The sequence below is a fragment of the Sinocyclocheilus grahami genome, unplaced genomic scaffold, assembly GCF_001515645.1.
Source record: "Sinocyclocheilus grahami isolate Dianchi unplaced genomic scaffold, SAMN03320097.WGS_v1.1 scaffold72.1, whole genome shotgun sequence".
In the NCBI taxonomy this organism is placed as follows: domain Eukaryota; kingdom Metazoa; phylum Chordata; class Actinopteri; order Cypriniformes; family Cyprinidae; genus Sinocyclocheilus; species Sinocyclocheilus grahami.
In genome coordinates this window covers 1,066,303-1,088,159 of record NW_015505251.1, presented here as the reverse complement: position 1 = coordinate 1,088,159, position 21,857 = coordinate 1,066,303, and the positions used below count along the sequence as shown (strand labels likewise).

The following is a 21,857-nucleotide window of genomic DNA, read 5'->3' as shown; positions in this document are numbered from 1 at the left end:
CAATTCAATTGATACTGCAAATGTTGTATACTTAAGAAATATATATTAGCTGTCATTTATGTCCTACTAAGGTTTTGTTCTACTAGGCTACAATATATAATACTATTGACCACTTGGGAGTCTTTCATGTCTAGCGAATTTATGTATTGTAATATAAATTGCTTATATCCCACAGTATTTAATAGCCTCCCATAAAATGTATTTCTAGCTGGGAAATTTGCACTCAAATGTTATAAATAAAAGATACATCTTTAATTTCATCAGGCCACATTGTTGATCCTCTAGGAAGCGATGGATCCAGACTATAAAACAGCCCAGGACTTATGCCACCTCACCACAGTCTACAATATGAAATGCTCTTCTATAATCATCCTCATATAATAAATATATAATAAATACTGATTTGATTTGGAGCTCAAATTTTCTTATTATTTTAAGTTGAAAACAGTTGTGCTACTTAATATTTTTGTGGAGTCCATGATAGATTTTTTCCAGGATTCTTTGATCCAAATAAAGTTAAATAGAACAGCATTGTAATTGTAGTTATTTTAATTAATTTATGTCATTGTTATTATTATTTTTTTTTATGTCACAAAGTTTTTATACATTTTTATTTCGGTTTTAGTTATTTTAGTACCTCAAGTTAAACTAAATTAAAATAAGTAATGTTGAAAGCTGAAATAAAGTATTTTTAAATATTTTAATAGCTTTTATCTATAATAACCATGATTATATAAAAGGACACATGTCACATAAGATTGCGTTTATTCTGTGTTTTTACTTGACTTGCATGTTTGATGCTATTAATATATTACATTCATCCCCACAACATTTAGCGTAACAGGTGAGGTGACTCACAGACAGTTAGCAGCAGACGCAGCAGGATGGGCCTGGAAAAGCTTATCTCCTGGGACACAAATCATTTTCAATGAGGGCCGGGCAGAAAGTAAAGTAATACGTCTATCATCATTTACCTATCCTCACGTCATTCCAAACCTGTATAGCTTTCTTTCTCCTGTGAAACACAAAAGAACATATTTTGAAGAATGTATTTGTAATTTCTCTGTCCATACAATGAAAGTCAGTGTAGTCCAGTGTTGTTTTGGGCCCCTCTGACTTTCATTATATGGACAAAAAGCGTGTGTGGTGGTGATCCATTCTACTGTTGGCAGTGCTGGGAATGAGAGGTCGGAGAGGTCAGGGCATGTGCTGGAGGGATGTGGCGACTGCTGGGCGTCTGTCACTGCTCATGATAAGCCCGGTGGATGGGTCTGGCGCACTGCAGAGGTACAAGAGATTAGACATAATACAGAGAGCCGAACAGAGACAAGAAAGTGTGTCGGTAGAAGTTGGCTTCTTACACCAGTCAGAGATAAATTCAGCTGTTGGTAGGTGTCCCTGATCCCGAATCAGTGAAATGCAGACTCCTACCTCGATCCGAGATGTGCTGTTGAAAGATGATGTCTTTCCCTTCCCTGTAGGAATAATCCTTGTATGAATGAGAATGAATGATGAGCATCAGCAGAGCTCTCCCACAAACAGCTCGCTGGCCTGGACTATTATTTCTGAGTCCTCTCCCAGTGACTGTGCTGTACCTCTGACCCCGGGGTATGCAGTAGGAGGCTCAATAAAGCAAGTCATTGCGACAACACAGAATAGAGAATGAGAGATTTATATATGGAGCAGAGGTAATAACTGGACTTGCCTCTGGGCCTCCAGACAAAACTATGCCATTTTTTGTGTCATGATCGACCACATCTCAAATCACTATTCTGAGGTGGAACTGATTGTGATATAAATTACATTTTTGTAAGAAAATGACAGATTTCTTTGTTTTGGACGAGCTAATTTCATTGCTAGCACTTTGTGTCCTTAATACTCACAATTATATCATAATTATAATTTGTTTTACACTTTTTGCATAATTTGACAAATTAATTCGAAATGACACTTTTTTCACATTTTCTTCATGCATCAAATAATAATGTTGTCAAACATTACAACTGAGAGATATTCATAATTTTGGGTAAAAAATAAATAAATAAATAATTTTCACACAATAAATGTTTAAATAGTTTTTATTTATTTCATTTTTTACATAGAATTTAAATTATTCAAGTAGTAGTATTTAAATATAGTTAAAAAAATGTAAGCATTAATATGTCAATGATGGATTTTCATATTTTAAAACAATAAATGTTTAAATAGTTATTATTATTTATTTCATTTTTACACAGACTTTAAAAAGTAGTATTCATAATATAAATAGTGGTATTTAAATATAGTTCATGGATTTTCATATTTTAAAACTATTTTAAGTCTAGGGCAGAGTCCAAATTAAAATAAAATTATTTTTAAAGTTGGCATTAAATTCAAATTCAGCCTATCTATTCTTTAAATCCTAAATGCTATTGATCTAATTGTGATGATTCATCCATGTGTCATCCTGTATAATTTATTAGAAAATAATTAGACCGCATAATTTTTTATTGAAATATCAGTGACTGACAGACAGACTGTTGTTCCATGTACCAGACTTCACCAGAGTTTGCATTCAGATCTGCCTCCATCCAATCGACAACCACCCTACACTTTTTTTCTTTTTAAATAATCCATTTCATTTGGATGTACGCCAAAAACAAACAAAAAATCTGTCGCTACTTCTGTAACATCACAACTTGCTGGGATAAGTGCTCATAGCTGAAGAAACACCTAACTTTTTTAATAAATAATGGACATTATTTATTGATTCGAGTTTAAATAATTTTATTATATTTGAAGAAAGAGACTATGAGATACTATGACAGGTGACTGGCAGCCAGGAACAATGATCAAGTGTACAGTTTAGAAATCATTATGCAAAATATTTTACCATGGAATGTTGCGATTGACCAATCAGAATCAAGCATTCCAGAGAGCTGCGCAATAAACTTATACTACTCCATATTAAATTAAAAGAAAGAACACAGAGGCCTGCGACAGAGACTCCAAAGCTATTGATGACTGTGTCTGAGTGCAAACACACTTGATTGAGCTGACAGAGGGACAGAGACTCTAACATGACTAATGGGAGAAAGATAAAATGTGACAGAAAAGACAGACAAGGTAAAGAGATAGAGAAAACAGACCTGATAAATCGGTGTGGATGACTTCACTTCCCGACAGTGTTGCCAAGTCCGCGGTTTTCCCACAGAATTTGGCTACTTTAACACTGTTGTCGCAGGTTGTTTTTCATGTCCGCGGGTTGAAGCGACCCCAATAACATAATATTTAGCCCCTAAAATGCGAATTTTACCAGCCAAAAAACATGTATTTTATCCCCTGGAAAGCTATTTTTATCGGGGGACCCCCTCGAAATGCCATTGGGCTAGTTTTGGCCTAGTTTTGAGTAGCAATTGGGCGGGTTTTGTTGTGAAAACCTGGCAACCCTGGTTCCCGACACTAGGTCCAGAGGGCAGATGAGGAGACAGGGTCAGGGGAGGTCAGTGGACAGTGAAGCTTTTCCATCCCTACCCATTTTAATGGCTGAGAATCTGCCCGAACCTTCTCGTGTAGCGCTGCAGGGAAGGGTGTCTGATCCTGACCTTTGACCCCTCAGCTGGTCTTCCCTCACTAAAGGAATCCATTTCTTCAGTCAGTTCTGCGCAAATCACACCACATCATAGGAATCAAATTACAAGCAGGAAAGACATTAAATGGAGGGTATGACGCACTTTACCAACAAACCAGCCTACGTTCTTGGACAGTCACAGATTTATAGGAACTCAACTCAGCAGGGGAACGTAGTTCACTGGTTAGTCTAAATCCTCCCTCACTGCGGATTTCTATAAAATAACAAATGACATAAAGATGGCCGCCGTTAAATTACAGTACAGAGCTGCGATATAGAGACGAGCTGTGCGGATGTTGGAGCCATCACTCAGTTTGTGGCATCAAATTTTTTCTGAAGCTCACTTTCAGCTGACAGCTTCATCTTTAATCACCTCTGCGTCTGGAGAGCCAAATGACTAAAGAAAAAACCTGGCGATATTTCCTGGCAAGTCTTTGAAGAACATAATCATATATGGTCTAAAGCTTTGAAGGATTGCTAAGCATTTTAGTATGTCTTTTCCATGACATCATGCCTGAGTGTGCACGTACTGTACACAAACACATGTGTAACGCCCAATTTTCTAATAAAGAAACTGTGTGCGTAGCGGTACATGACTGTTCCTCTTATCGTCAACCCTTTAAATGTTTCAAAGGTGTGTTTTTGTTTCAGCTAAGCACTTTCATCATGTTTTGTTTTCTTAGTTGGCATTCATTTAAAATGGATCCGCAGGTTTGCCTCACAGACGGTGTGGAACAATTACCCTTTCTCTTCTCCCAGTCGGTCTCTGTCTGTGCTGCGCTTTTCAGAAAAAAATAACAATAATAGCTTTAGGCGGTGTGTTTTCAGGTATATGTCGCATGCTGACTGACATTAACCGATAAACACCACACCAAAGCAATGGTTTCTGAGATACAGTAAACTATTATCATCAGGCTTTGAGCCCCCTGAGCCCATTATGTCCCATAGCCCATAGTCCCATTCATTCATGTCATTCTCATGCTTCCATGTGTTGATGTGTTGGATCCCCTTTCAGACAGACTTCCAGCCTATTTAAACACAGATCTTCAGACTTAGTTTTTCTTGGACTGGTAATATTAAAAAAGCATCTCCCACAGGGTCACTGTATAATCAAATGCATATGAACGTTAATGTTATAACGTACAGTCAGTATATAAATTCACTCTCCAATTTACTTCATTTTTATTTTTTAAATTCTATCAAAATAATCTGTTATCCGGAAACACAAAAACTGTTATATAATATATATTTCATGATATTGTAATTTGAATAATTGTCACCTATTAAAACAATATCATTCCATTACACATATATAGTGTAAGTGTATTTTTAATTTTTCAAGGTGGAATGAAGCAAAAATAAAAACAATAAAATAAAATAAAAATATAAAATTATAAAAATAGTAATTAAAAAACTTAACACAAAAAAGTTGGCATCTGCTATTCATTGTTTATTTTATTTAGAAGTTTACATATTTAGTTTATGCATTTATGCACTATGACCTTTCCATAACACTAATTTTTCATCTCATGCCTTAATTTGTCTCAGATATCAAAATGGTATAAATCATATTCCAGATGGTAAAATGTTTACATCTGTGAACACGCTAAATTACACAGCCATAAACTTGTTTATATCTTGGTGGTATTTATACCAAGTATTTTATTGCCAGAGCAGCTCGCCAGGCCCACTTGACCCCAATGTCTGTAATGATGAACCACTCTGTATGTAACTTTAAAATAACTTTAAATCAGATGTGGCCAGGCATGGATTTGGTTAAACCTAGTTAGAGCTGGACATCCCAAGACTATGAAAAGGCAATGACGTTGATGTCTAGCACATCGGCATCCTGATCTTTACTACACACGTATCAGTGTTCTTCATAGGTGTCATCAGGTGCTGGGAGAAGACGCAGTGTCTCAACCAACTATCTCACACTCTAAAAATACTACAAGTCATAGTGTCAGATAGTCTTGGCAGCGCTGGCCAATGGGAGAAATCTGAGCATTGAGATGTAAGGAGAAAGACAGAGAAGAGAGAGAGAGAGGTTCGAATTTAAAAGGCAGAAACCACAGACTGATTGATGCGGGTTGCAAGGACAGAAGTCTTTCCATGCCATTCTATTCCACCGATTAAATGCGAAGGGTCCGACTGAGCATCAAGCCAGTGCCCTTACCAGAGAACCAAAGAATCCAAGAGAAAGTCTACCTTTTGGGTCTTCACACCAGCAGACTTAAAACACAGGCTACACAGGCTAAAGGTCCAGAACATCACAGGAAAAATAGACACACATACAGAGACACAGGACGGGGGGGATGGCTGGGCATAGATAAAAAGACAAACGGTCAAATAATCCCGATGATAAGGTGAAGAATTAGGGGGAAAAGGAAAAGCGTCTGCTGAAACATTTACTGGAAAGTTGGAATTTTATGGGAGACAAATGTCTAGCGAGTTTATATGACACAAATTAAATCTGCTGAGACAAATGCTGAGCAAATAAAGTAGTAGACCATCTGGGACAGTCAGGAGAAAATTTGCTGTGCATACAAACACTTAACCGCAACTTCAACTCCCGGTGACTGGAAGAAAGAGAAATGAAGCATCATCCACTCAGATGTCTGAGACGGCAGACTATAGAGGTAATAAAATCTGGCCTTAAAGGGATAGTTCACCCAAAAATGTAATTTCTGATTTTCCCTTATACTCGCCATCATATTGTTCTGAACCGGCATGATTTTCTTTTTTCCATGGAACACAAATGAAGGTATTTTGTCCATGAAATGAAAGTCAGTGGGGTCCAAACAACACTGAGTCCCAATGAATTTTATTGTATGAACAAAAACAAATCAAACAAAAAACACAGAGACACTTTAGTGCTCCACAGAAAAACGAAAGTCATACAGGTGTGAAACGACATGAGGGTAGTGATGTTATTGTGAAATAAAACTAAAACTATTAAAATATTTTAATTAACTGAAATATAAATGAAATATTAGATGAAAAACCTAAACCTAAAAAACGTATAGTACTTAAATATTTAAGAAAATGTAATAATAATGACAAAAGCACATAACAAAAATCCTAAAACTTAAGCTAATTCAAAATTCATAAATAACTCAAAATATTCATAAATAACTAAATAACTCTGCATGAGGGTGAGTAAATGATGACAAATATCATTTTGGGATGAACTGCTTCTTTAAAAGCAGCTATATTGAAAATTCTCTGTTGTACCTTAAAGTCCCTTAGATAAATATTTATCCATCAATTTAAAAAAATAAATCGAGTCATTATTGATTTCCCCAGAGCACTGACCACCATCAGCAGTCACATGGCTCTGCGTTTCTGGGCTTTGGAACAAAACAAGCCGTTCCCTCAATTCTCTTGGAATTACACTACACAGCCTCCCCACCTCCCAGAGTGACCAGGCCTGTTTGTTTTTAAATCCCATCTGTGGTGAAACCAGGGCCACATGGTCATCCATTGCAGATTCAGAGAGGGTTAATCAACTCCAATCATTCTTTAGTTCAGCTCGGCTGATTAAATTGTGCTATAAAAATGATTCTAACTTCCACAACACATTAGCAGGAATAAAACAAGCCTCTGCCGCATGTTGTTTAAAATGTCAACAGGTCGAATGGAAACTGACGGGGCTAATAACGGATCATGAGCCACGGGCAGGCGGCCCATCATTTATGCAGTTGGTGTAATAGAGACTCTTGATTTCTCAAGGCATAAGCCTCATACGGTCCCAGGACAGCTGTTTCCGTAGAACTGCAAAGCTTGGCTGAGCAATGACCTTTCTCTGGCGGCTGACCCACTAGGCATGTTAGTTTCCAAAAAGCCCAATGGGCATCACCACAGAATAAACCTTGATATAAAACCAAACCTAGTTTTTTTCGGTCAACGCAAGCACAATGATGAAACCAGGGATTCTGAATTCACATACAAAGTTCCTTATAATGCCTCCATTGTGCATTTGAAGACATTGTAGCTGGGATGATAGTGAGAGAGAGAGAGTGAAAGAGCGAGAGAGAGAGAGAGAGAGAGAGAGAAATGAGGAAGGTACTGTGGGAGAAGGGGAATGTACCAAGTGCTATTTGGGAACAGCTGCCATTCCTGAGTGAAATGTTTATAGTGTAGCTAACTGGGAGTCAGGGAGATGCCTCACAGGGGGCTCCGTGTGGTCCAGAGATGAGTATTTAGCCAAGAATACATCAAAACTCCACAGGCCTCAGAGCGCCATTGGTGTTGGCTTTCACTGCGAGCGGAAAACAGCGTTGCAAACATCACACAAAGTTGTCTGAAGATGGATACATTTCAATTTGACGCAATCAGAACATAAAACTCACAATGATTGTATTTGAAATCCTACAAATTTTTACAAATATTACAATTCAAGTTCATATACATTGTTTCAAGCATTATTTTATTTTTATAATTTTTTAGCAAAAACACTTTTTTTATACCTTTCCCCACTGATTTTATAATATTTGATTATTTCATAATTTAAAACTCAAAATGATCAACATCAGTAGTGCACTTTGCATTCATGAAATCATGCCAAATTTACATTAATATTTATAGATGCCAAAAACAACCCAGAAAGCTGCAAACTAATTTTTCTTCAGTTCATAAAGAGCCACAGTGCCTTATCAGCCATATTAAACAAGGGCATAAACCATGAGATCTGGAATTGCACCTCACAACGCACTCCCCATTTTCTCATGAAGAGCACCTGATATTTGCGAACGCAGCAGCAGGGGGAAATGGCAGGGATGAGGGGAGAAAGAGACACGAAGGGAGGGAAGTGTTGTCGGTTTCCATCACGCTGTACTTCAAATCCTCAGGCATGAGCTCTCAAAACCTCTGCACATAAGATAAACATACAGCGTGAGACTGGACATATGGCAAATAGATGCACACACTTACGTCACACTTCCACATATGTCAGTAATTACAAATACATGTACACACAGATGTGTAAAACGCACAGCACATACACAAACATAAATAGTACAGGGAGCCTATTCATCTCACAGCTGGGGTTCATGTAAATTTGCATAAAGGATGTTGGTAGAAATGTAATTGTTACTCTTCTATTCCCACCTTCATACTCACCTTTTTTGCTGCTTTTCTACCTAGAAAAGAGAAAATATTATGAACATTAGACTTGCACAGGTAAATAGAATAACTGAAAGGTGAAACAATGTTTTTATTGAAGTAAACACTTAGCCTTTGACAGACTGCCTTAATTAATTCCTTACTTATCAGCCACACTATCACTGTCTACTGATGACAAAAAATCGTGACCAGGAGATGGGATGCCGGATTCTGAGATACTACTATCAAAAATGTGTATATTACTTTGTTTTACTCTAAGAAAACCTTGTTTACATCAAAGAAAGTAAGTAAATATAAAAAAAACTAATTAAATAATTAAATATATTAATAATATGAAAATAAATGGACCCAACAACAAGATACTTTTGCCTTTTTTGCTAAATATTTATTTACAATAAAAACTAATTTATAATTTATTTAACAATTGATTTACAATTTATAAATGTGTCAATATTTTGCAAAAATATATTGTTCGTAGGGGTGTGCCATATCATACCGTCCACAAAAATACCGGTATACATTTTTACATGATACAAAAGTGTCATTTCGCGATATCAATGATATAGCGACGCAATGATGTATGGCGGATATACATTCCCTAGCATGCACAACAACAACACCACAAACCCAATAGGTGTGTTCGACTTGAAGCAGCGCTGCGCAGAATGATTGGTGTATGACATCAAAGTATCGCGAGAGCCATTCTAGAGCATATTCGAGCACACACTCTTACCTTCAAATATAGGCGACGTGCATATCTTTAGCGAAGCAGCGCGGAGAGGCGCTTCCGGGACGCTTCTAAAAGGTGCTGTAACGCGCCGCAGACGCGTGCAGTGTAAATAATGCCGAGTTCACACTGCACAATTTTCAAAGACGTCGCATCACTGTTGGTTTCACACTGAACGACTATCTGGGGTAGCATTCAGTTGTTGCTGTGCTCACACTGCACGATGGAACAACGACAGGAGGTTACACACTGCATGACTTTACAATAGGAAGAATCGCAGACAGCTCTGTGTGGTGCAGGGTTGCCAGGTTTTCGCTACAAAACCCACCCAATTACTACTCAAAACTAGCCTGAAAATAGCCCAATTGCTTTCAAGGGGGTCCCCCAGTAAAAATCGCATTGGGGGGTAAAATACAAATTTTTTTTTGGCTGGGTTCTCCTGGTACAATTCACATTCCAGGGCCTAAATATCCCGTTATTGGGGTCGCTTCAACCTGCTGACATGAAAAACAACCAGCTCCAGATATTTAGCATGCCAAATATTTCACGGGCGTTGGCGACGCATCGGTGATTCTCTCAGATCGCGTCTTTGATAATTCACACTGTGTGATTGTCACTCGCGTGAACGAGCACCGATTTGCCTCCGATTTCAGGCATTTGTCGGTGATTTCACAAAACCTTTCGGCAAGTGAAAATCGGGCTAAAATCGTGCAGTGTGAACTCGGCATAAGGAGTAAGTCACTCTCGTGATATTTTGGCATCATACACCGATTGGTCTGCTTCAAGTCGAACACACAGTTGCTGCTGCCACCTTATGACAATAGATTTACACTTCAAATTAGGTAGTCTGTCATCGATGACAGTAGCTCATTGGAAAAGGATGGAAAATGCCCTTCATTTTGTTTGCACTAATAAATGCTGCTGCCTGCCAGCTGCAATCACCAATAAAACATTGTTCCATGTTTTTTTTTTCTATATCGTCATAAATATTGTTATCGCAAATATTCTTGAAATATCGTGATATAATTTTGAGGCTATATCGCCCACCCCTAGTTCATGGTTTAATTTATTTTCATGTTATTAATAATGTATGTATGTATTCATTTATTTTACATGGTAAAAGATGCCATGGTATTCCACAATGTGCAAAGAGGTGCCTCAAATGTATTTTTCTTCATTTTAAATAAAATACATTGGAAATTTAATATGCGTCTGAATAGAAAACCACGATTTTTTAAGTTACATGCTAATGTGACCATATTGATTAAATAGAAGTATAAGATGCATAGTGTTTTCAAGATGTAACCCCCCCCCCCCCACACACACAAGCAAATAATGACAATTCAAATGAGGGATGCATAATAAGTTTAAAGTGGTTTATAAACAACAAATGACTTACCTGCAAGATACTGAGGCAGCAAATAACAAAGAATTACTAGCATGGCAATTATGAATCCAATGACTGTGATATACCACATGGTAGAGTCAGGTTCTGTGATCAACAAACAAAGCAGAAAAAGTATACTGAAGAGTAGTCATAATGGAACATCATGCCTGCCACCTAGTGGTTATTTGTAATATCTAATTCAAAGGATATTTAGGGACTTTCCATTTGTCCAAATCATTTTGTGTTTGAGTTGCATCTGATTCACCTGTAACTATGAGATAAAAGCTCTTGCGGATGGGAATGAGCAAGGACTTATGGGATACTCTGCAGGTGTACTTATATCCAGAGTCCTCCAGGCTAGGCTGCAGATAGAAGAAGGCTGAGAGAGAGTATGTGCCATCTTGATGAAGTCGATGACTAGAGTACAGAATATTCTTCAGGACCAAAGGCGTAGGGCTGCCCCCAGACACTTCACGGTACCATTCAATGTTTACGTCCAGTGGATAGTACCCCTCTGCATCACATATCAGCTTCTGGTCCTTACCAAGTGTCATAGACAAGGTGGAGCCCACGTTTATAGACACGCGGGGTTGTTCTGTGGAGTTTGAAAGAGAAAAAAAGAAACATTCAAGAGAGCGTTCCATCATTTTTCACCCTCATGTTGTTCCAAACCTGAATGACTTTCTTCAGTAGAATGCAAACAAAGATATTTTGAAAAAATATATTAGCTGTTTTTATCCGTGCAAAAAAAGTAAATGGGGTCCAAAACAACATTTGAGCCCACTTATTTCTGAAGCTGCTTTAAAACGATAAAAAAAAAAACACTATACGAACATAAATGTGAACTGAATTAAAGAAATGTGTCATCTTACCACTTAGGGTAAGGGGAATATCATGGCTGCCATAGAGAGGAGGAACCATCACAGAGCAGATATATGTGCCCTCGCTGTGTTTTTTGGTGTGTGGAAGCTTATAGGAGATGTTTCCAGCAGCGATGGCCTTGACAGCCACTCCGCTGCCTTCACTCTTCCCTGTGCGGCTGGAGTAGCTGAAGAGCTTGCTGCGCTCCCCGTGCTTCTGCAGTCTCCACTCCACCGTTGCATTAGGCAGTTTATGATCCACAGCAAACTGACAGTGCAGGTTTGGCTCCTTCAAGAATCCCACCTCCACGGAGGGAGTCCGGGTCAAAACAACCATCGCAGCTGGAAAACACATATGTAATAAAGGATGAAAAAAAAACTAATTGAATATTTGCATTGTTTCATTTTTGTACTCTGGATTATATTCTCATCCAGTGGAGGAGGCACTGTCTTTCTCCCTTGCCTCCTAGGAGGAAACCCCTTGCTTGATGTTACCTGATGTTGTCAGGAGATCCCTATCATTGACTGTTTTCCACTGTAGAAAGTCAGCCTCTCCTTGGGCAGGAGCCGCAGTTGTGTGTCTGAGGAAGGTGGTGATGACAAACAAGCCTTGTGTTTGGCGTATTGTACAGGTGAACCAGCCGTCATGATCTTGTGCTCCTGCAGTAGGCCAGCGCATTACAATCCCTCCAGTGCTGTATCTTCGGATCTCACAGTTTAGTGTATCCTCACTTCCCTCCAAATAACGCCTCATATCCACTTTAGATGCTGCATTATTGTAAACAAATGAACAAACAGCAGATTAATTAAAGAGCGAAGGATATATTAAGGTTATAGCTTCAAATCATTTTCACTTACCTGTGACAAGAAAGGTAATGGTAGGGTGTAAAGGCTTGTCGCCGACATTACCAAATTGAAGCACAGCCTCTCTGTTGATATACTTGGTTTCTGTGTGGCCTTCTTCATTTATATTAACTTTCTCATCCACAAACGGACAAGGAAGCCACTGAACATCATAAAGAGTCTTTGAGCCATTTACACCTGTTCAAAACAAACAAATCAGTAAATAAAAGTAATAATAACAGGATAACCCCAATTCTCAATTAACTGTAAATGAAATGTGGAGCCAAACCAAACTAAAAATAGAAGTACTGGTATACACAGTCCCCATTATAAACAACCTTTCTAAACAAAAGTGCCTTTAAACTCCTCTGATAGTTATTTCCTTCAACATATTATGCATTAATTTACCTAAAAGTTCCGATTCATATATAAAATACACATTTTGCATAAAATGACATTATACGAGCAGAGGAAGGAAACAAATAAGTTGGTGGTTCTACATCAAAAATCTTTACAAATCACATTTAGAAATACCTAAGCGTAAAAGTGCTAGGATAAAACCGCAAAAAATCCAAAACATGATGTATTTTCTCGTCCTCGGGAAAATCATCCCAGTTTCCTAAAACCGCCATGCAAGCATTTACTTTCTCTTTCATTTCGTCAGACTGGTTATGTTTCAGTTGTGCATGAATCTGTGTTTTGAACAAATCTTTCAACTGAATGAATCTCTCGCGTTCACTCACATGCACAGAATCGTATTTTAACTGAGTGTTTTTAGCGAACTGAATGAACTTTGACAAATGAAAGTGCAAGAATGACAGTAAAGCGTAACAACACTTTGTGTAGGTCGTGAAGGACTCTGTGTTTTTAATGAATCTTGTGAGTTAATATTCACATCACAACCTGCAAATAGGTCACTGGACGACTCGCTGAACGAATATGAATGAATCTTTTTTGTGAAGGGATTCAAAAGAGTCGAGTCACTGAGGGCCCCTCCACGTGATGGCGCTACAAAAAACACAGCAAGGGGAACATCTCCCGCACTTCTTGACACGGAAGCACAAACGGTATGTGCTCTACATTTGAAAACCCAAAAGGCACCTGAACAAGTTGGTTGCGACCCGCCAATAAAACCAGAGAGAGAGAAACGTCTTAAGCTTTACCATTCAAAACGAGCATTTCTCTCAGATTTCCATAAATAAAGATTTCCGAAAATTGCATGCATCGTCACAGCTGTGATCATTTTCTCAGCGTGGGGATTCAGTGGATATGAATGACTTCAGTTGGTGACTTTTCTTTGCAAGCACAACAATTATGGATCAAGGTAATAATCTATTATTGTTTTAATGTGAAATAATATACTGGTACCTGATGACGTTATCTGCGCATAACATTCTGTTATATTATATATTTATATATTTATATAACATAAGGTTATATTTAGCCATTAACCACCATCCAAACACCAAGTAATCATAAATTGTCCCATTTTATCAATATTAATATATAATCAAAATGACAGAAGGATTCTGAAAGCATCTTACACTGTCTTGAGTAGATCCCACATTAATTAATAAAACATCTCAGCGTGGGGATTCAGTGGATATGAATGACTTCAGTTGGTGACTTTTCTTTGCAAGCACAACAATTATGGATCAAGGTAATAATCTATTATTGTTTTAATGTGAAATAATATACTGGTACCTGATGACGTTATCTGCGCATTCTGTCATTAAGGTTATATTTAGCCATTAACCACCATCCAAACACCAAGTAATCATAAATTGTCCCATTTTATCAATATTAATATATAATCAAAATGACAGAAGGATTCTGAAAGCATCTTACACTGTCTTGAGTAGATCCCACATTAATTAATAAAACATAAAAAAAAAATTATTCTCAAGTTAGAAACATTTTAGCTAACTTAGTTAAATATAACCTAACACAAACATGAAAATGTTTTAAAATATGCAGATTAGTTATTGGACAATAACTATATAATTATTTGCATTATTAAAAAAGTATCACACAATATCTAATAACTGGTATTTTGGTGGAAACTATGCAATACAACGTGAAGATATTTATCATGCAATTCCTGTCCTGATTTAACTCCTGTTTCAGAGTCATGGCTGAGCTGTGAGAAGACTGCTGTGCTTCAGGGAGGATTCTTACAGGCAAATCAGATATGCCAACCTGAGCCACTACTGTCTATGAAAAAAGAGGATTGGGATCGGATTGGATGTCCGATTGTCAACGCAATCAAAGAGATATGCGAACATGCACTCAAAGACACCAAAGACAGAGTCCACTGGAGAAAGAGGATTCTCTGTATTGTGTGGAGCAAAATCTTAGAAGTGAGGAACAAAAAGGACATTGATATCAGATGGAAGGAAGGCCCATTGTTTGCTGTACAGAACAGCCTTCCTGATATTAACCATACTGTGCTGTTTGAGCTGGTGAAGTCAATGAGCTTTTCTACTGTCTATGTGGAGCTGCTGTTGTGCTTTCAACCAGCTGAACGGTGTGAAGAGCTCAAGCTGCTGCTTGATCATGTGACAAGCAGCAGTACAGAAGCAGATGTGAAGCTGCTGTTGGAGGTGTGGTGGGAACTACTGAAGGGCAAGAGAGGATGCCTTGATGTCTTAGACCAGCTCTTTACAACTCAGTGTTCACACTTCATGATGTCCACGACTGAGCCATCACCCCTGGCATCAAAAAGATTCAAACCTGACCCAGAATCTACATGTGTGGTGCATGTACTGTTTGAGGGGCTGAGGAAAATAAAAGAGCATTTGACGTCCTCCGAGTTGTGTTATTTTGCCCTCTCTAATTGCCTGGACACATTGTATACAAACTACCTTTTAGGTAATGCTACTGATCTGTCCATAGAAATTAAACTCCAAAACATCTCTCGCACAGTGAGCCTTAAAAAGAGAAATGAAGTGCTGGATGGTTTTGACCTGATTGAGATCTTACGTGAGGCTCAGAGAGACCTTGCTGCCACTCTCACTCCTGCTGAGACCAAGACATGTGGAATGACATTCGTCCAGGCCATGCAGGTCACACTTGAGATTATATGCTCCTGGGAGGTTATGGGGCTTCTGAAGATGCCCAGCAATGACCCAAGTGTCTTGGCGATCCGTCTGAAAGATAGCCTGGATAGAGTTCTGATGACTTTGGAGCAACCATCACATGCAAAAGACCTGGTTGGAAATGGACAGACTTTGAATAATTTGAGAGTAACTCTGAAAGGCTTAACGGCATCTTTATCGTTCACTGTTCCTGAAAGTTCTGCAGCAGAAGTAGCAAATATGTCCATCACCATCTTAGACCATCATCTTGAGGGGTTTGAAGGTCTTCCTGGACTGTTTGCATCCAAACTTAGTCAGAATTTCAGTAAGACAGAGTGGATTCAGTGTCTGGAGAGAAATGGGAGTTTGTTTCAAACCAAAGCGCTTTTGATGACATTGATCTCCACGCTTACAGCTAAATGTCAAAGTGACGCTGATGTTCAGCACTGCATAAAGCTAAAGAATATTATTGTAAACCTATTTTCCCATTTGTCGCTACCTGACAAAAATGCTACAATTTCAGAAATGCTCTCCATCTCCAGAAAAGGTCTTCATGGATTTCTTCCCAGTTCTGTAACTATAGGTTTCTCAGAGGAGCTCAATCTGGCCTTCAACAGCATCATTCAAAGTGGTGTGAACAGCACCCTTGATGCAGCAGTCTCTGCTGTGGCCAGAGTGGCTTTCCAGAATCCTGAAGCCACTTTGCGGCGATGCTGCCACATGGCTGTTGTCAACATTGGAGCTCACACTCTGATAGCCGAGATTCTCCAGCAGCTCCCAGGTCTCATGTCTTCACTGGGAGTTCAGAAAGACAATCTGCTGTGTAGGTGCCTGCAGGACACGGTGTGGAGCAAGCTATCCTCACTTCAAGAGGAGAACCAGTTTCTGCAATTCTTGGCTGAGATGATGAAGTGCAACATAACTGGAAGCACAGGAGAAAAGCTGAGTTTCCTTCCTCTAGAAGAAGTCTTGCATGTGTTTGTCCAGCCGTACCTTCTCCCAATATCTTCCAGCTCAAGCAACTTAGAGTTTTGTCTCCGACTACTTCAGTGCACCCTGAGCCAGGAGGCCAGGAGCGACTCAGTGCATTGGATCATGAGCTGCTCTCCATTCCCGCTTTTATATTGTCTGGCTCAGCTCTTGAATGAGTGCAGTAGGTGCTGGGAACAGCCAGTAGAGAGCGAGACGCGCATCTCCATGGAGTCCAAAGAGCTGCTGTTGTCTGTACTGCACACACTGGGGATAATTGTTGGCAAGGAAGTGACCCGAGCACCTGATGCTTGGTCCAGAGCTCTCTTTTGGCTCTACAGCAAAGTGGAGGAACTTGATTGGACTGTGCGTTTTTACCTGAAGGATGTGTGGGGAAACCATTTCAAGTATGAAGTTCCAAACTCTCTGTTGTCAGTTTGTGATCTTCCTGAGCAGGAGTGGTCCGGACTGGACTTGCCTCAGTATGGACAAGGTACTGGACTTGTAGCATGGTTGGAATGCTGTGCTCTGTCAGACCGTGTTCATGAGGCAATGCTGAAAAATCTCTCCCTAAACTTGCTGAGACCAGATGAAGTCAACATGTTCGGCAAGGGCCTGTTAGTTGCAGCATGCCAGATTCTCCCGTGGTGCACATCTGGGGAATGGGAAAAAGTTTTGAAAGTGTTACGAGAACTTTTACAGTCAGACAAGCTCTATGTGCCATACTCTTTAGAATACGTTGATTTCCTTCCGTTACTCGATCTACGTTCGTTTGCAGGCGAGTTGCGCCTATCAGTGTTTCTTCTGCGAATCTTCCAGCTGATTTGTAGTTCGAGCTGTTCTGATTGGCTTCCACCTCAAGGCTGGGCGCATACAGGACGGCTTTATGCCAACACGATGAGGGGCACTATCAGCTCAGTCACTGAGAAGATTCCCACTCTGCCATCCCCCAAAACCTCTGGAGCTTGCAGTCAGGAAGTTCTGTTTGTGTTGACTCAGCTCTTCTGCCATGTGCTCCATGTGCAGGTGATGATACCTGGCCAGCCAGAGGCACTATTTCTGTGTGCCCTGGAGATTTTGACCAACTATGAGACCGTGCTCTCAGCATATCCCGACAGCTGCACTGCCCTGCAGGGACTCGACACACGTCACTTCTTCACTACAATCACAGACAATTTGAATTGTGCAGACATGAAAGCTGCTCTACACCAGAAGATAGCTCAGTTATGAGATTACACCATGAACCCAACACAATTAATGATGACTGCTACATCCTGAGTTTGAATTTGTTTATTTGGTTTGCCACAGAAGAAAGTTAAATAAATAATTGTGCATAGTAGTTTTACACTTCTTTAGGTTTATATATTTGCTAACACTTTTTTTTATAACACTTTTCACAATACATTTTGTTTTAAAGCAGCTTTACAGAAAATGCTTGTTTTGATACAATTGGGAAGTATCATCATCCAGAGCTATTTATCAAAACAATGTCCAGATGGCAGTAATATACAGCTATAATATGATTAATGTTAAGTGGTTTCTTAACAGGCACAACAAACCTGCTGCAATTACAACTTAAGGTTGTAATGATTACAATATAAGGCTAGTATTACAATAGAAGGACAAAATTTGACAGTTTTGCATGCCAAAACTTAAAAATAAGGTTCAGTTTGTTAATAGGCCTATCACTTGGACCTAATAATGAGCAATTTTTACAACATTTATTAATCTAGGTTCATTTGAATTAACTACTGTTAATTCATGTTTGTTTATAATACATTAATAATTTATACAATTGGCGCAACAACAAAAAATTGTATGTAGAGATTAACAGTAATCTGGATTAATAAATGCTCAAAGTATTGCTTTTTGTTAGTTCATGATACCTAGTGTTAACATATTGAACATTATTGTAAACCATATTATTTTACCTTTTTTTATATTTGTCTAAAAAAAGCAACAACAATATAGTGAAGAGAAGCTCATACATCAAACAGTGACAATTGACAAATGTTTATAACAACAACAACTAAAAAAAAGTGTATATAATTTGTATGGTATGGTCACATCTTTAGGACTGATCCATCCTTATGAACAGCTCATGCAACCCTTTAAATATCACAAAAAGATACATTTTCAGGCATGTAAGTGTTTTATCTTCTCTTTATTCTGAATCAGACAGGTTACTTGATTTTATAAGAAAAACGACTTTCATCACATCACTCTAAAAGTTGCGATAAAATTTTAAAATTGGCCATATGCCACATACCCGAAACCCTGCCCTACAAAGACATATCAACAAACCCAAACAAGCAAAATGATGAATAGGCAGGGAGTTTTGATTTTTATTTATTTTTATTTTGGCTGCTTACAATGCCTACAACTTTCAAAAAGACAGGCTTGGTTTCTCAAGACATATTTCTATTATTGCAAATACATATTATTGTTGACATTTCATATTACTATCCGTCAGGTAGTGGGGCAATTTATGTGAAGTATTACAAAGACAAATCACTTTGAGCAACTTTAATGATAGGTTTGTATGATTGCATAGCAGTTTTTTCACAATTTTAGGGTTATCTGGGGTAAAGGTTCTCTGAAGGTAATAAGCATTACTTCTACTTTCCTCATCACCAAATGCAAAGACTATTGTGAAGACAAAATATGTGTGTGGGTTTTTCTAACAATTACATAATATTTCAAAAATCTGTGCAGCTTAATTCAGTCCAAATAAAAAGTTTTTATTTCAAGTGAATAAAATAATTAATTGGGTTGTACTACAACACAAGCGAAGCCAAATTTACCATTTGATGTATTTTTCATAAATCAGTAAAACACATGATTATTGTAAAAAATAGAACGTTATTCAGTGGGGGCTCGTCAGGGGAGGCACAACTTCCCCAAAATTTTGAGGTGAAAATGGGAGGACGACAATTTAATGTTAATAAAATTCACAATTAATTTCAGTTCATATCTCAGAATGTGTATTTTTTTGTTTGTAATTTCACAGATGTAATACCATAACATGTTACTGAAGTTGGAAAGCTCCGCTTTTCTATCGCGAATGTGCCGAATCTGCTGATGTAATTACAACCACTAAATGATAGAGAAGGGGAGGGGGAGGCCGGGGGAGAGCTGAGCTCTCGTGCCTCCGTTGGTAAAAAAAATTAGCCAATCAGCATCGAGTGTTCACTTTCAGTGTTAAGAAAAGAAACCTCGAGGCTAGCCTCCCTTCTGGCATCAACCAATCATCATAGAGACATAAATTACATGATATTAGTTTGAACGTCTCCGGCTGCGCTGATAATGTACCATGTACTTATGAGTAGCGATATTGAATATTTGATCGCCAACAGATTTACCAAACTGTCATTCAAACAGTATATATACAAATTTAAAATAAAGGGAGAACACACCTAAGCTGGATATTGGCTAACGTTACAGCAGTCGGATGTTTTAACACAGAATTTTAAGAGGGAATGGATGTTTGCTTCAAGTGATAGGCCAGGTAAGTGAAATTATATTATCTTGCTGTATGTGTGTCGTTTTCTTTACGTTTTCTGACTAAAAGCAACCAAAAAGTCATTTTAAAGTGGTTAAGCAAATAATGATAATAATGAGCATGGATCCCCAAACCAGTACAATTAGTGTGCCTCCTCTATTTTAAAACCACGAGCCGCCACTGACATTATAACACCTGCAATGTATGCAGGGAGTGCAACATATACTGTGTGCAAGTATCTGAGGGGATTCAGGACAGACTGCATAATGTCTCACTCACTTCCCACAGTTTTTTGGCCACAGCATCATCTTTAGACTTGGCCTTCACTTTCTGCACGGCACAGTCTGAGAAATACCTGCCACTCAGGGATTCGATGCCCTCTTGCACAGCACAATGTAGAGTCGTCTGGGCACCGGCCTCTACATCCTTAAAGAACAGAGCTGCAATGGGTTTCAACAACCTCCTGGACATTTTATTCATATTACGGGTGAGATCAGAGTTTATAGCACCTGTTGAAAGAAATATATGGATGGTCAGCCATTGCAGAAAATACACACTGTAAGTGTGCCTACATATGAAACTCAAACACCAGTATGATGTTAAAGGGACACAGACCTGGGTGGAGGCTGTAACAGGTCACGTTGGTTCCTTGTAGCCTCTTTGCGAGCTCATGTGTGAAGAGCACATTACACAGTTTGCTGTGTGAATATATCTGGAAGACACTCACAACAGACTCACCTACTCCAAACTCCTTGTGAATGCGAAGCGTGTCAAAGTCAAGGTTACCGTAATCATGTAAATATGAAGATATGGTGACGATGCGGCTTGGTGCACACTCTTTCAATCGGTCCAATAACAGGTTAGTCAGAAGGAAGTGACCAAGGTGATTAACACCAAACATAAGACCAAGACCATCTTCAGTAGTGCCCTGCATATAAACTCCTGAAATACAGATGATATGCATTATAGATGGACGTGATATAGATATATGTCTGAAATATTGACTTGGCATACATTTTGATTTAATATTCCTCACAAAACCAGCACCAGGATGGTTATAGATCCACACTAAATATTGAGGGGTTTTTATTTATATATATTAATATACACTAACTTTCAAAAGTTTTGGGTTAGTAAGATTAAGGAAGAAAATTATTACTTTTATTCAACAAGGATACATTAAATTGAGCAAAAGTGACAGTAAAGACAAAATGTTACAAGATTTCTGTTTCAAATGTTTCTAAAAATGTATTTTTAAAAAATCTGGAAAATTATCATGGTTTCCACAAAAATATTAAGTAGCAGAGCTGTTTTCAACATTGCTAATAAATGTTTCTTAAAGGGGTCATATGATGCTATTTTAAAGATCATTATTTTGTGTATTTGGTGTAACAGAATATGTTGACATGCTTTAATGTTCAAAAAACACATTATTTTTCAAATACTGTACATTATTGTAGGTCCTCTATGCCCCGCCTCTCTCAAACACATAGTTTTCAACAAAGCCCCCTCCTTTGACAAGCACAGTCTGCTCTGATTGGCCAGCTGACCCAGTGCAGTGTGATTGGCCGAACACCACAAGCACGCATCGGAAATGTAACGCCCCTTACCATAATCACGAGCTTCAGCTTTCAAAGTAAATATCAAGACAGTTAATAATGTCCTTAGTTTTACTGTCAGTTCAAGACCGAAAGGGCAACAGAGTCGCGTGACACACAGTAATGATGCAGTACACAAGCCGCGGTTAAGACCGCTGAC

The 21,857-nt window shown here is 38.5% G+C and overlaps 3 protein-coding genes across 4 annotated transcripts in view; 1 reads left to right on the top strand and 2 right to left on the bottom strand.

Annotated features, from left to right (window-relative positions):
- Nucleotides 1-8,084: 8,084 nt before the first annotated feature.
- Nucleotides 8,085-13,211, bottom strand: dhrs13b.2 (dehydrogenase/reductase (SDR family) member 13b.2). Its single transcript, XM_016272707.1, has 8 exons — nucleotides 13,086-13,211; nucleotides 12,567-12,749; nucleotides 12,204-12,476; nucleotides 11,721-12,050; nucleotides 11,114-11,443; nucleotides 10,861-10,953; nucleotides 8,732-8,751; nucleotides 8,085-8,479 (listed from the first exon to the last, which is right to left on the bottom strand). The coding sequence occupies exons 1-8, from the start codon at nucleotides 13,159-13,161 to the stop codon at nucleotides 8,471-8,473; spliced, it is 1,314 nt and encodes a 437-aa protein (XP_016128193.1). The 5' UTR covers nucleotides 13,162-13,211; the 3' UTR covers nucleotides 8,085-8,470.
- A 402-nt stretch (nucleotides 13,212-13,613) lies between these two features.
- LOC107585570 (gem-associated protein 4-like) lies at nucleotides 13,614-18,302 on the top strand. Of its 2 annotated transcripts, none has more exons than XM_016272641.1 (2): nucleotides 13,614-13,875; nucleotides 14,679-18,302. In XM_016272641.1, the coding sequence occupies exons 1-2, from the start codon at nucleotides 13,866-13,868 to the stop codon at nucleotides 17,825-17,827; spliced, it is 3,159 nt and encodes a 1,052-aa protein (XP_016128127.1). In that variant the 5' UTR covers nucleotides 13,614-13,865; the 3' UTR covers nucleotides 17,828-18,302. The 2 variants fall into 2 exon arrangements, with proteins under 2 accessions (XP_016128127.1, XP_016128128.1); XM_016272642.1 differs by lacking the exon at nucleotides 13,614-13,875 and adding an exon at nucleotides 14,135-14,211.
- A 1,885-nt stretch (nucleotides 18,303-20,187) lies between these two features.
- LOC107585617 (dehydrogenase/reductase SDR family member 13-like) overlaps nucleotides 20,188-21,857 on the bottom strand; it is a 3,470-nt gene continuing 1,800 nt past the window's right edge. Inside the window, exons 4-5 of the mRNA XM_016272706.1 lie at nucleotides 20,715-21,041; nucleotides 20,188-20,608 (exon numbers count right to left, since the gene is read on the bottom strand). Of these exons, the coding sequence (XP_016128192.1) occupies nucleotides 20,349-20,608; nucleotides 20,715-21,041 (587 nt within the window). The 3' untranslated portion in view covers nucleotides 20,188-20,348. The remainder of the gene's footprint in view (nucleotides 20,609-20,714; nucleotides 21,042-21,857) is intronic.